We start from the raw sequence: 12,500 nt of genomic DNA on the forward strand, positions 1-12,500 counted from the left end.
TAGGAGTGGTTAAAACAAGCTAATAATGGTCCTTTGAGTATATCAAAAAAAAGTTGTGTATACTTCCACTGGTATGCCATCCAGCCCTGGAGTTTTCCCATCTTTAAAGGCCCCAATTGCATCAAGCAGTTCCTCCTCTGTAATTTGGCCTTCACATGAGTCTTTCTGTACAGATGTTAATTTTACATTATTAATAGGAAAAAAATCCATACAATTAGTTTCAGTTAGTGGAGATGGAGGAGCCTGAAACGAAAACATATTCTTAAAGTACTTTACTTCCTCTTTCAAAATATCATTTGGTGAATCATGCGTGACTCCATCATTTGTAACTAGTTTTAATACATTTTTTTTGGTAGCATTTCTATATTGAAGATTGAAAAAGAATTTGGTGCATTTTTCCCCATATTCCATCCAGTTCGCTTTATTTTTATAATATATTACACTGGATCTTTCTTGAATAAGTTCCTCCATTTCTTTTTGTTTTTCCTCTAACTTATTCTGTGCCTCTGTGGTACAGTTTTTATTGCTATCTAACTGTACTGTTAGTCCTTCAATTTCCTTTGTTAATATGGACTCTTTTGATCTAAATTGCTTTTGTTTTAAAGATGAGTACTGAATTGCATGGCCTCTAAAGGCACACTTAAAAGTGTCCCATACAATAAGGGGATCTGCTGTACCTATGTTATGTCTGAAAAAGTCAGTTATAAAGTCTTCTGTCCTAGTTCTAAACAATTTATCATCTAGTAGACTTTGATTAAATTTCCAATATCCTCGCCCACGTGGAAATTCTGTAAGAGAAATATATATGCCAATTATGTGATGATCCGACCGCATTCTATCCCCTATCAACACTTTTTTAACTTTTGGTGCCAGAGAGAATGGTATAAGAAAGTAGTCAAGACGACTAGCTTGATTCAGCCTCCGCCATGTATATCTCACTAAATCAGGGTATTTAAGTCTCCATATATCCACTAATTCCAATATATCCATGACATTCATGATTTCCTTAAGTGCCTGAGGGTGATAGTTTGTAGTGTGATTTCCTTTCCGGTCTATAGAGGTATTTAAGACCGTATTAAAATCTCCCACTATAATAATAGAGTCTAGTGTTGCTTGTAGAGTTGATAAATTCTTATATATATTTTCAAAGAAGCTTGGATCATCATTATTCGGACCGTATAGGTTGACAAGCCATATTTGTTTATTGTCCAATAACATATTTAAAATAATCCATCTACCTTGAGGATCTGTTTGGACAATTTGCACATTTGGATCAAAATTATTGTTAATTAAGACCATCACCCCTTTTGAATTTCTTTGCCCATGGGAGAAATATATTTTGCCCCCCCAGTTCTTTTTCCACAAAACTTCATCTAAAACTGTTGAATGGGTTTCCTGTAAACAATAGATATTATAATCCTTCTCTTTTAGCCAGGTAAATACTGATCGTCTTTTCTTATTATCTGCTAAGCCATTACAATTGTAACTGGCTATACTTATTTCACCACTTACCATAATGAGACACACCTTTCATTCTTTTAATCAGAATATATTTTTGTAAACGTACTATTAAAAAGTAACATAATGATTGAGTGTCTATATAGTTGTACCATGATATTTGCATTTCTACTAAGTAAACCTCCAATTGGTCCCTACTATTCCACGCGCTAAAAGCCCTCCTCAACCCGAGTTGGGTTGTCATCCCAATGCCCGGCAGACCACCCTCGACCCCCTGTATCCCATAGCCCTGAACCGACTGGGATCCATCCTTTGAAAAGAGCATACAGTGCCATTTGCCGGATTGTAGTAGATCAGTTGCCATATGCATTTCCATCGCCCTCACCTCTTTTTGTATTATTTATAGCTGTGGATCATCCTCTATTGTCCCTAACATCTTTTACTTCTTCCTTCGCAACAGTCGTGGGATACACACATACACTCACACACACACACACACACACACACTCAGCCCTTACCCCCACACAACCATAAGCTCACTTTCTCAACAATTGCACCATCCCAGAGCCCAACTCAAGATGGGTCATGATTTACAAATGTTACTGCAGTTGCAGCTGCATGAGAAGGCCTGCAAGACCGCGCAAAATAATGAGCAAAAATTGAGAGATTTATTTACCATTGTCACATCCTAGATAATGGTGGTCAAATGTACACCTTATTCCTGAAACACCCACAATACGGCCACCCGTCATGACCATGTCCCCACGCATCTCCATGCAGTCCGACTTTGATTTTGTGCCGCCAGGGCCACAATAATATACCCCCTCTCTGAATGTCCGAGTGTGACCCCCTCCCCATGGGTTACTGCAGCTAGTGTTGCCAGCACTGCCACTGCCTGGGTGGGGGCACCCCACCGGAATCCCCACCGGCTAGGTACAAGGTCGTCAAGGTTCTCATTAGCAGCTTTGAGAATTTCCTTGTATATTATGCTCTCCCTTTAGGGGGCTTTGGCTTTGCAGGACCAACCCTGCCAAGCAGGCTCAGAATCTTGAGGGGGCAGTGCTGCTCTTGGTCTCTGATCTCATTTTAGCTGCATACAGACCGCTTACAGCGAGCACATAAGACAGTTAGGGACTTCTCCTTAGTATCTGGGTCATTCAGGTGGGTGTCAAGGGTATAGGGCCATGGACCGTACCATTAAAATAGGATAATAAATAATTAGATATAATTAATTTAAAATTTAAAATAAATGTAGTTCTCCATGATAGGACAATAAATAAATAAGACGTATAATTCATTATAAAAGTATATCCATCATCTGAACAACCTTGAAATCCCTCTCATACCCGGCTCACAGCAATACATTGGCTCTGGGATATGCAACCATTTCATTACTCACTCACTCAACTTTCCAAACATAACAAATAAAATAAAAAATAAACACAAACCATACCATCCACACATACTGTGCCTTCTGTTTACTTAGTTTTTATCTTCACTATGTAAAATAGTGCTTGTGTGTTCAATTAGTTATATGTGAAGATTTATAGAAAAGCTATATATTTTTGTTGTATTGTTACAATCAGTAACCGGGCTTGAATTGTGTTTATTTTCCTCGTCTATGAGAACTTTGTAAATTTTAAAATAACCATGGAGTAGTCTTTGTGTCTCTGAACAACTGGTTTTCAATATACAGTGGGGAGAACAAGTATTTGATACACTGCCGATTTTGCAGGTTTTCCTACTTACAAAGCATGTAGAGGTCTGTAATTTTTATCATAGGTACACTTCAACTGTGAGAGACGGAATCTTAAACAAAAATCCAGAAAATCACATTGTATGATTTTTAAGTAATTAATTTGCATTTTATTGCATGTTTACTTACTCTGCAGGGTGTGTGTGTGTGTACTTACTCTGCAGGGTGTGTGTGTGTGTGTACTTACTCTGCAGGGGGTGTGTGAGTTTGTCCCTACAGCGAATGTTGACATCTTCCTTGTGGGAACAGTCATGTCTAAGCCACGCCCTCCTGCTGCACAGTGATAGGCTTGGCTCCTTCCCGGTACAGCTCACATCGTCCAATAGGATGGGGCCTGACCTTGCCGGAAACTGCCCACCTGGGGCGACCTCTGACCCCTCCGGAGGAAGAGATTCCCCTGATCTGAGAGAGAGAATACACACCTTTACCTTTTCAGTAAATACTGTGTGTCTGTGTGTGTGTGTGTGTGTGTGTGTGTGTGTGTGTGTGTGTGTGTGTGTGTGTGTGTGTGTGTGTGTGTGTGTGTGTGTGTGTGTGTGTGTCTCCTCACCTGTACCCCAGCTGTCCACAGACCACCTGTGTGTTAGAGTCGGTCCATCCGTCGTCACACACCGTCCCCCACTGCCCTCTATACAACACCTCCAGTCTGCCCTCACTGCTCCCACTAACCCCAGACAACCGCACGGAACCATCTGGAGACAGACAGACAGAGAGGGAGAGGGAGAGGGAGAGGGAGAGGGAGAGGGAGAGGGAGAGGGAGAGGGAGAGGGAGAGGGAGAGGGAGAGGGAGAGGGAGAGAGAGAGAGGGAGAGGGAGAGGGAGAGCAGTCAGAGACAGTAAACCAGTAAACCAGAGAGATGTGAGTGTGTGTGGTGTGTGTACCAGTGAGAGGGGTACAGGAGACCCCTGTGTGTGTGTACCAGGGAGAGGGGTACAGGAGACCCCTGTGTGTGTGTGTACCAGTGAGAGGGGTACAGGAGACCCCTGTGTGTGTGTGTACCAGTGAGAAGGGTACAGGAGACCCCTGTGTGTGTGTGTACCAGTGAGAGGGGTACAGGAGACCCCTGTGTAGTGTGTGTACCAGTGTGTAGTGTGTGCACCAGCGTGGGTGTGAAGGCGTCCCATCGTACCAGGGAGAGGGGTACAGGAGACCCCTGCGTCTTCAGAGTGGAGACAGTTGTGTTCTCCCCAGGCAGCTTTAGGACACTGTTCCAGAGTCAGCTCGTTCCCTGTGCAGCGCACCTCATCCAGCCACACCCTGCCTGACCCCGCACCAAAATACGCCTGACCCCACGCTCGTGCTACACCCCTGGAGAGAGAGAGATGGAGGGAGGAGAGAGAGAGAGAGATGGAGGGAGGGGAAGGAGAGCGAGAGATGGGGGAAGGAGAGAGAGAGAGATGGAGGGAGGGAGGGGAAGGAGAGAGAGAGATGGAGGGAGGGAGGGGAAGGAGAGAGAGAGATGGAGGGAGGGAGGGGAAGGAGAGAGAGAGATGGAGGGAGGGAGGGGAAGGAGAGAAAGAGATGGAGGGAGGGAGGGGAAGGAGAGAGAGAGATGGGGGAAGGGGAAGGAGAGAGAGAGATGGAGGGAGGGAGGGGAAGGAGAGAGAGAGATGGAGGGAGGGAGGGGAAGGAGAGAGAGAGATGGAGGGAGGGGAAAGAGAGAGAGAGATGGAGGGAGGGAGGGGGAGGAGAGAGAGAGATGTGGGAAGGGGAAGGAGAGAGAGAGATGGGGAGCAGAGAGGGGGAGGTGGAGAGAGAGAGAGAAGGAGGGAGGGAGGGGAAGGAGAGAGAGAGAGATGTGGGAAGGGGAAGGAGAGAAAGAGATGGGGAACAGAGAGGGGGAGGTGGAGAGAGAGAGAGAAAAGGGGGAGAGACATTCAAGTCTTCGTGAAAGTAACAAAATCTTTTTTTATGATTTGACATGATTTCCAGACCTACAAATTCTACAACAAAAACTATATTAAAATAATATCTGACTTTTAGCAGCCGCTTTAATTCAAAGTGACATAGTGTGAGCACACATTTTCCTATGAGTGGCCCCAGCGGTTATTGTACCCACCATCCTGGTCCCAGAGGGTATTGTACCCACCATCCTGGCCCCAGAGGGAATAGAACCCACCATCCTGGTCCCAGAGGGTATAGAACCCATCATCCTGGCCCCAGAGGGTATAGAACCCACCATCCTGGCCCCAGAGGGTAGGGTATCCTGGCCCCAGAGGGTATAGAACCCACCATCCTGGCGCCAGAGGGTATAGAACCCACCATCCTGGCCCCAGAGGGTATAGAACCCACCATCCTGGCCCCAGAGGGTATAGAACCCATTATCCTGGCCCCAGAGGGTATAGAACCCACCATCCTGGCCCCAGAGGGTATAGAACCCACCATCCTGGCCCCAGAGGGTATAGAACCCACCATCCTGGCCCCAGAGGGTATGGAACCCACCATCCTGGCCCCAGAGGGTATTGTACCCACCATCCTGGCCCCAGAGGGTATAGAACCCACCATCTTGGCCCCAGAGGGTATTGAACCCACCATCCTGGCCCCAGAGGGTATAGAACCCACCATCCTGGCCCCAGAGGGTATAGAACCCACCATCCTGGCCCCAGAGAGTATAGAACCCACCATCCTGCCCCCAGAGGGTATAGAACCCACCATCCTGGCCCCAGAGGGTATGGAACCCACCATCCTGGTCCCAGAGGGTATAGAACCCACCATCCTGGCCCCAGAGGGTATAGAACCCACCATCCTGGCCCCAGAGGGTATTGTACCCACCATCCTGGTCCCAGATGGTATTGAACCCACCATCCTGGCCCCAGAGGGTATAGAACCCACCATCCTGGCCCCAGAGGGTATAGAACCCACCATCCTGGCCCCAGAGGGTATAGAACCCACCATCTTGGCCCCAGAGGGTATTGAACCCACCATCCTGGCCCCAGAGGGTATAGAACACACCATCCTGGCCCCAGAGGGTATAGAACCCACCATCCTGGCCCCAGAGGGTATAGAACCCACCATCCTGGTCCCAGAGGGTATTGACCCCACCATCCTGGCCCCAGAGGGTATAGAACCCACCATCCTGGTCCCAGAGGGTATAGAACCCACCATCCTGGCCTCAGAGGGTATTGAACCCACCATCCTGGCCCCAGAGGGTATTGAACCCACCATCCTGGCCCCAGAGGGTATAGAACCCACCATCCTGGCCCCAGAGGGTATAGAACCCACCATCCTGGCCCCAGAGGGTAGGGTATCCTGGCCCCAGAGGGTATAGAACCCACCATCCTGGCCCCAGAGGGTATAGAACCCACCATCCTGGCCCCAGAGGGTATTGAACCCACCATCCTGGCCCCAGAGGGTATTGAACCCACCATCCTGGCCCCAGAGGGTATAGAACCCACCATCCTGGCCCCAGAAGATATAGAACCCACCATCCTGGCCCCAGCAGGTATTGAACACACCATCCTGGCCCCAGAGGGTATAGAACACACCATCCTGGCCCCAGAGGGTATAGAACCCACCATCCTGGCCCCAGAGGGTATAGAACCCACCATCCTGGTCCCAGAGGGTATTGACCCCACCATCCTGGCCCCAGAGGGTATAGAACCCACCATCCTGGCCCCAGAGGGTATAGAACCCACCATCTTGGCCCCAGAGGGTATTGAACCCACCATCCTGGCCCCAGAGGGTATAGAACACACCATCCTGGCCCCAGAGGGTATAGAACCCACCATCCTGGCCCCAGAGGGTATAGAACCCACCATCCTGGTCCCAGAGGGTATTGACCCCACCATCCTGGCCCCAGAGGGTATAGAACCCACCATCCTGGTCCCAGAGGGTATAGAACCCACCATCCTGGCCTCAGAGGGTATTGAACCCACCATCCTGGCCCCAGAGGGTATTGAACCCACCATCCTGGCCCCAGAGGGTATAGAACCCACTCTCCTTGCCCCAGAGGGTATAGAACCCACCATCCTGGCCCCAGAGGGTAGGGTATCCTGGCCCCAGAGGGTATAGAACCCACCATCCTGGCCCCAGAGGGTATAGAACCCACCATCCTGGCCCCAGAGGGTATTGAACCCACCATCCTGGCCCCAGAGGGTATTGAACCCACCATCCTGGCCCCAGAGGGTATAGAACCCACCATCCTGGCCCCAGAAGATATAGAACCCACCATCCTGGCCCCAGCAGGTATTGAACCCACCATCCTGGCCCCAGAGGGTATAGAACACACCATCCTGGCCCCAGAGGGTATAGAACCCACCATCCTGGCCCCAGAGGGTATAGAACCCACCATCCTGGTCCCAGAGGGTATTGACCCCCCCATCCTGGCCCCAGAGGGTATAGAACCCACCATCCTGGTCCCAGAGGGTATAGAACCCACCATCCTGGCCTCAGAGGGTATTGAACCCACCATCCTGGCCCCAGAGGGTATTGAACCCACCATCCTGGCCCCAGAGGGTATAGAACCCACCATCCTGGCCCCAGAGGGTATAGAACCCACCATCCTGGCCCCAGAGGGTAGGGTATCCTGGCCCCAGAGGGTATAGAACCCACCATCCTGGCCCCAGAGGGTATAGAACCCACCATCCTGGCCCCAGAGGGTATTGAACCCACCATCCTGGCCCCAGAGGGTATGGAACCCACCATCCTGGCCCCAGAGGGTATAGAACCCACTATCCTGGCCCCAGAAGGTATAGAACCCACCATCCTGGCCCCAGAGGGTATAGAACCCACCATCCTGGCCCCAGAGGGTATTGAACCCACCATCCTGGCCCCAGAGGGTATAGAACCCACCATCCTGGTCCCAGAGGGTATAGAACCCACCATCCTGGCCCCAGAGGGTATAGAACCCACCATCCTGGCCCCAGAGGGTATAGAACCCACCATCCTGGCCCCAGAGGGTATTGAACCCACCATCCTGGCCCCAGAAGGTATAGAACCCACCATCCTGGCCCCAGAGGGTATAGAACCCACCATCCTGGCCCCAGAGGGTATTGAACCCACCATCCTGGCCCCAGAGGGTATTGAACCCACCATCCTGGCCCCAGAGGGTATAGAACCCACCATCCTGGCCCCAGAGGGTATAGAACCCACCATCCTGGCCCCAGCCAGGATAGCTTTGAGAGTGACTGGCTTCCTGGATTAGGATCTATAGCTGCGAGAGTGATTGGTTTCCTGGATTAGGGTCTATAGCTATGAGAGTGATTGGTTTCCTGGATTAGGATCTATAGCTATGAGAGTGATTGGTTTCCTGGATTAGGGTCTATAGCTATGAGAGTGATTGGTTTCCTGGATTAGGATCTATAGCTACGAGAGGGATTGGTTTCCTGGATTAGGGTCTATAGCTACGAGAGGGATTGGTTTCCTGGATTAGGGTCTATAGCTACGAGAGGGATTGGTTTCCTGGATTAGGGTCTATAGCTACGAGAGGGATTGGTTTCCTGGATTAGGGTCTATAGCTACGAGAGGGATTAGCTTCTTGGATTAGGGTCTATAGCTACGAGAGTGATTGGCTTCCTGGATTAGGGTCTATAGCTACGAGAGGGATTAGCTTCCTGGATTAGGGTCTATAGCTATGAGAGGATGTGGACACAGATAAAGGATTTGAATCAATTCTTTCAAGTTTTTGAAATTCAGCTCTGGTGTGCGTGTGTGTGCATGCTTGCGCGCTTACGTGTGTGTGTGTGTGCTTAAGGTGTGTGTGCTTAAAGTGTGTGTGCTTAAGGTGTTTGTGCTTAAGGTGTGTGTGCTCTCACCCCAGGCCCAGCTGTCGACAGACAACCTCCACGTCGCTCTCATCCCATTGGTCGTCGCAGACGGATCCCCACACGCCCCCGTGGAACACCTCAACACGCCCCTCCCACGCTGCCACGCCCCCCACCAACCTCACTGGCACCACTGCTACCACTGGACACAGACACACCACAACGCAACACAGAGGACAGAGTTAGCCCAAACTACCCTCCCCCCTAACCCCCTACCACTGGACACAGACACACCACAACGCAACACAGAGGACAGAGTTAGCCCAAACTACCCTCCCCCTAACCCCCTACCACTGGACACAGACACACCACAACGCAACACAGAGGACAGAGTTAGCCCAAACTACCCCCCCCCCTAACCCCCTGCATGTTCTACTAGTCCAGTCTGAATAGTACTAGTCCAGTCTGAATAGTACTAGCCCAGTCTGAATAGTACTAGTCCAGTCTGAATAGTACTAGTCCAGTCTGAATAGTACTAGTCCAGTCTGAATAGTACTAGTCCAGTCTGAATAGTACTAGTCCAGTCTGAATAGTACTAGCCCAGTCTGAATAGTACTAGTCCAGTCTGAATAGTACTAGTCCAGTCTGAATAGTACTAGTCCAGTCTGAATAGTACTAGTCCAGTCTGAATAGTACTAGTCCAGTCTGAATAGTACTAGTCCAGTCTGAATAGTACTAGTCCAGTCTGAATAGTACTAGCCCAGTCTGAATAGTACTAGCCCAGTCTGAATAGTACTAGTCCAGTCTGAATAGTACTAGTCCAGTCTGAATAGTACTAGTCCAGTCTGAATAGTACTAGTCCAGTCTGAATAGTACTAGTCCAGTTTGAATAGTACTAGTCCAGTCTGAATAGTACTAGCCCAGTCTGAATAGTACTAGTCCAGTCTGAATAGTACTAGTCCAGTCTGAATAGTACTAGTCCAGTCTGAAGAGTACTAGTCCAGTCTGAAGAGTACTAGTCCAGTCTGAATAGTACTAGTCCAGTCTGAAGAGTACTAGTCCAGTCTGAATAGTACTAGTCCAGTCTGAATAGTACTAGTCCAGTCTGAATAGTGTTAGTCCAGTCTGAATAGTACTAGTCCAGTCTGAATAGTACTAGTCCAGTCTGAATAGTACTAGTCCAGTCTGAATAGTACTAGTCCAGTCTGAATAGTACTAGTCCTGTCTGAATAGTACTAGTCCTGTCTGAATAGTACTAGTCCTGTCTGAATAGTACTAGTCCAGTCTGAAGAGTACTAGTCCAGTCTGAATAGTACTAGTCCAGTCTGAATAGTACTAGTCCAGTCTGAATAGTACTAGTCCAGTCTGAATAGTGTTAGTCCAGTCTGAATAGTACTAGTCCAGTCTGAATAGTACTAGTCCAGTCTGAATAGTACTAGTCCAGTCTGAATAGTACTAGTCCAGTCTGAATAGTACTATTCCAGTCTGAATAGTACTAGTCCTGTCTGAATAGTACTAGTCCTGTCTGAATAGTACTAGTCCAGTCTGAATAGTACTAGTCCAGTCTGAATAGTACTAGTCCAGTCTGAATAGTACTAGTCCAGTCTGAATAGTACTAGTCCGGTCTGAATAGTACTAGTCCGGTCTGAATAGTACTAGTCCGGTCTGAATAGTACTAGTCCGGTCTGAATAGTACTAGTCCGGTCTGAATAGTACTAGTCCGGTCTGAATAGTACTAGTCCGGTCTGAATAGTACTAGTCCAGTCTGAATAGTACTAGTCCAGTCTGAATAGTACTAGTCCAGTCTGAATAGTACTAGTCCAGTCTGAATAGTACTAGCCCAGTCTGAATAGTACTAGTCCAGTCTGAATAGTACTAGCCCAGTCTGAATAGTACTAGTCCGGTCTGAATAGTACTAGTCCGGTCTGAATAGTACTAGTCCGGTCTGAATAGTACTAGTCCAGTCTGAATAGTACTAGTCCAGTCTGAATAGTACTAGTCCAGTCTGAATAGTACTAGTCCAGTCTGAATAGTACTAGCCCAGTCTGAATAGTACTAGTCCAGTCTGAATAGTACTAGTCCAGTCTGAATAGTACTAGTCCAGTCTGAATAGTACTAGTCCAGTCTGAATAGTACTAGCCCGGTCTGAATAGTACTAGTCCGGTCTGAACAGTACTAGTCCGGTCTGAATAGTACTAGTCCGGTCTGAATAGTACTAGTCCGGTCTGAATAGTACTAGTCCGGTCTGAATAGTACTAGTCCAGTCTGAATAGTACTAGTCCAGTCTGAATAGTACTAGTCCAGTCTGAATAGTACTAGTCCAGTCTGAATAGTACTAGCCCAGTCTGAATAGTACTAGTCCAGTCTGAATAGTACTAGTCCAGTCTGAATAGTACTAGTCCAGTCTGAATAGTACTAGTCCAGTCTGAATAGTACTAGTCCAGTCTGAATAGTACTAGCCCGGTCTGAATAGTACTAGTCCGGTCTGAACAGTACTAGTCCGGTCTGAATAGTACTAGTCCGGTCTGAATAGTACTAGTCCGGTCTGAATAGTACTAGTCCGGTCTGAATAGTACTAGTCCGGTCTGAATAGTACTAGTCCGGTCTGAATAGTACTAGTCCGGTCTGAATAGTACTAGTCCGGTCTGAATAGTACTAGTCCGGTCTGAATAGTACTAGTCCAGTCTGAATAGTACTAGTCCAGTCTGAATAGTACTAGTCCGGTCTGAATAGTACTAGTCCGGTCTGAATAGTACTAGTCCAGTCTGAATAGTACTAGTCCAGTCTGAATAGTACTAGTCCAGTCTGAATAGTACTAGTCCAGTCTGAATAGTACTAGCCCAGTCTGAATAGTACTAGTCCAGTCTGAATAGTACTAGTCCAGTCTGAATAGTACTAGTCCAGTCTGAATAGTACTAGTCCAGTCTGAATAGTACTAGTCCAGTCTGAATAGTACTAGCCCAGTCTGAATAGTACTAGTCCGGTCTGAACAGTACTAGTCCGGTCTGAATAGTACTAGTCCGGTCTGAATAGTACTAGTCCGGTCTGAATAGTACTAGTCCGGTCTGAATAGTACTAGTCCGGTCTGAATAGTACTAGTCCGGTCTGAATAGTACTAGTCCGGTCTGAATAGTACTAGTCCAGTCTGAATAGTATTAGCCCAGTCTGAATAGTACTAGCCCAGTCTGAATAGTACTAGTCCAGTCTGAATAGTACTAGTCCAGTCTGAATAGTACTAGTCCGGTCTGAATAGTACTAGTCCGGTCTGAATAGTACTAGTCCGGTCTGAATAGTACTAGTCCAGTCTGAATAGTACTAGCCCAGTCTGAATAGTACTAGTCCAGTCTGAATAGTACTAGTCCAGTCTGAATAGTACTAGTCCAGTCTGAATAGTACTAGTCCAGTCTGAATAGTACTAGTCCAGTCTGAATAGTACTAGCCCGGTCTGAATAGTACTAGTCCGGTCTGAACAGTACTAGTCCGGTCTGAATAGTACTAGTCCGGTCTGAATAGTACTAGTCCGGTCTGAATAGTACTAGTCCGGTCTGAATAGTACTAGTCCGGTCTGAATAGTACTAGTCCG

The 12,500-nt window shown here is 47.9% G+C and overlaps 1 protein-coding gene across 2 annotated transcripts in view; it reads right to left on the reverse strand.

Annotated features, from left to right (window-relative positions):
- prss12 (serine protease 12) overlaps nt 1-12,500 on the reverse strand; it is a 74,309-nt gene that overhangs the window by 48,121 nt on the left and 13,688 nt on the right. For both annotated transcript variants that reach the window (XM_071408499.1, XM_071408498.1), the window contains exons 4-7: nt 8,969-9,119; nt 4,345-4,523; nt 3,765-3,906; nt 3,402-3,616 (exon numbers count right to left, since the gene is read on the reverse strand). In XM_071408499.1, the coding sequence (XP_071264600.1) occupies nt 3,402-3,616; nt 3,765-3,906; nt 4,345-4,523; nt 8,969-9,119 (687 nt within the window). The remainder of the gene's footprint in view (nt 1-3,401; nt 3,617-3,764; nt 3,907-4,344; nt 4,524-8,968; nt 9,120-12,500) is intronic.

This window comes from Salvelinus alpinus, chromosome 6 (assembly GCF_045679555.1).
Source record: "Salvelinus alpinus chromosome 6, SLU_Salpinus.1, whole genome shotgun sequence".
Classification (NCBI taxonomy): Eukaryota; Metazoa; Chordata; class Actinopteri; order Salmoniformes; family Salmonidae; genus Salvelinus; species Salvelinus alpinus.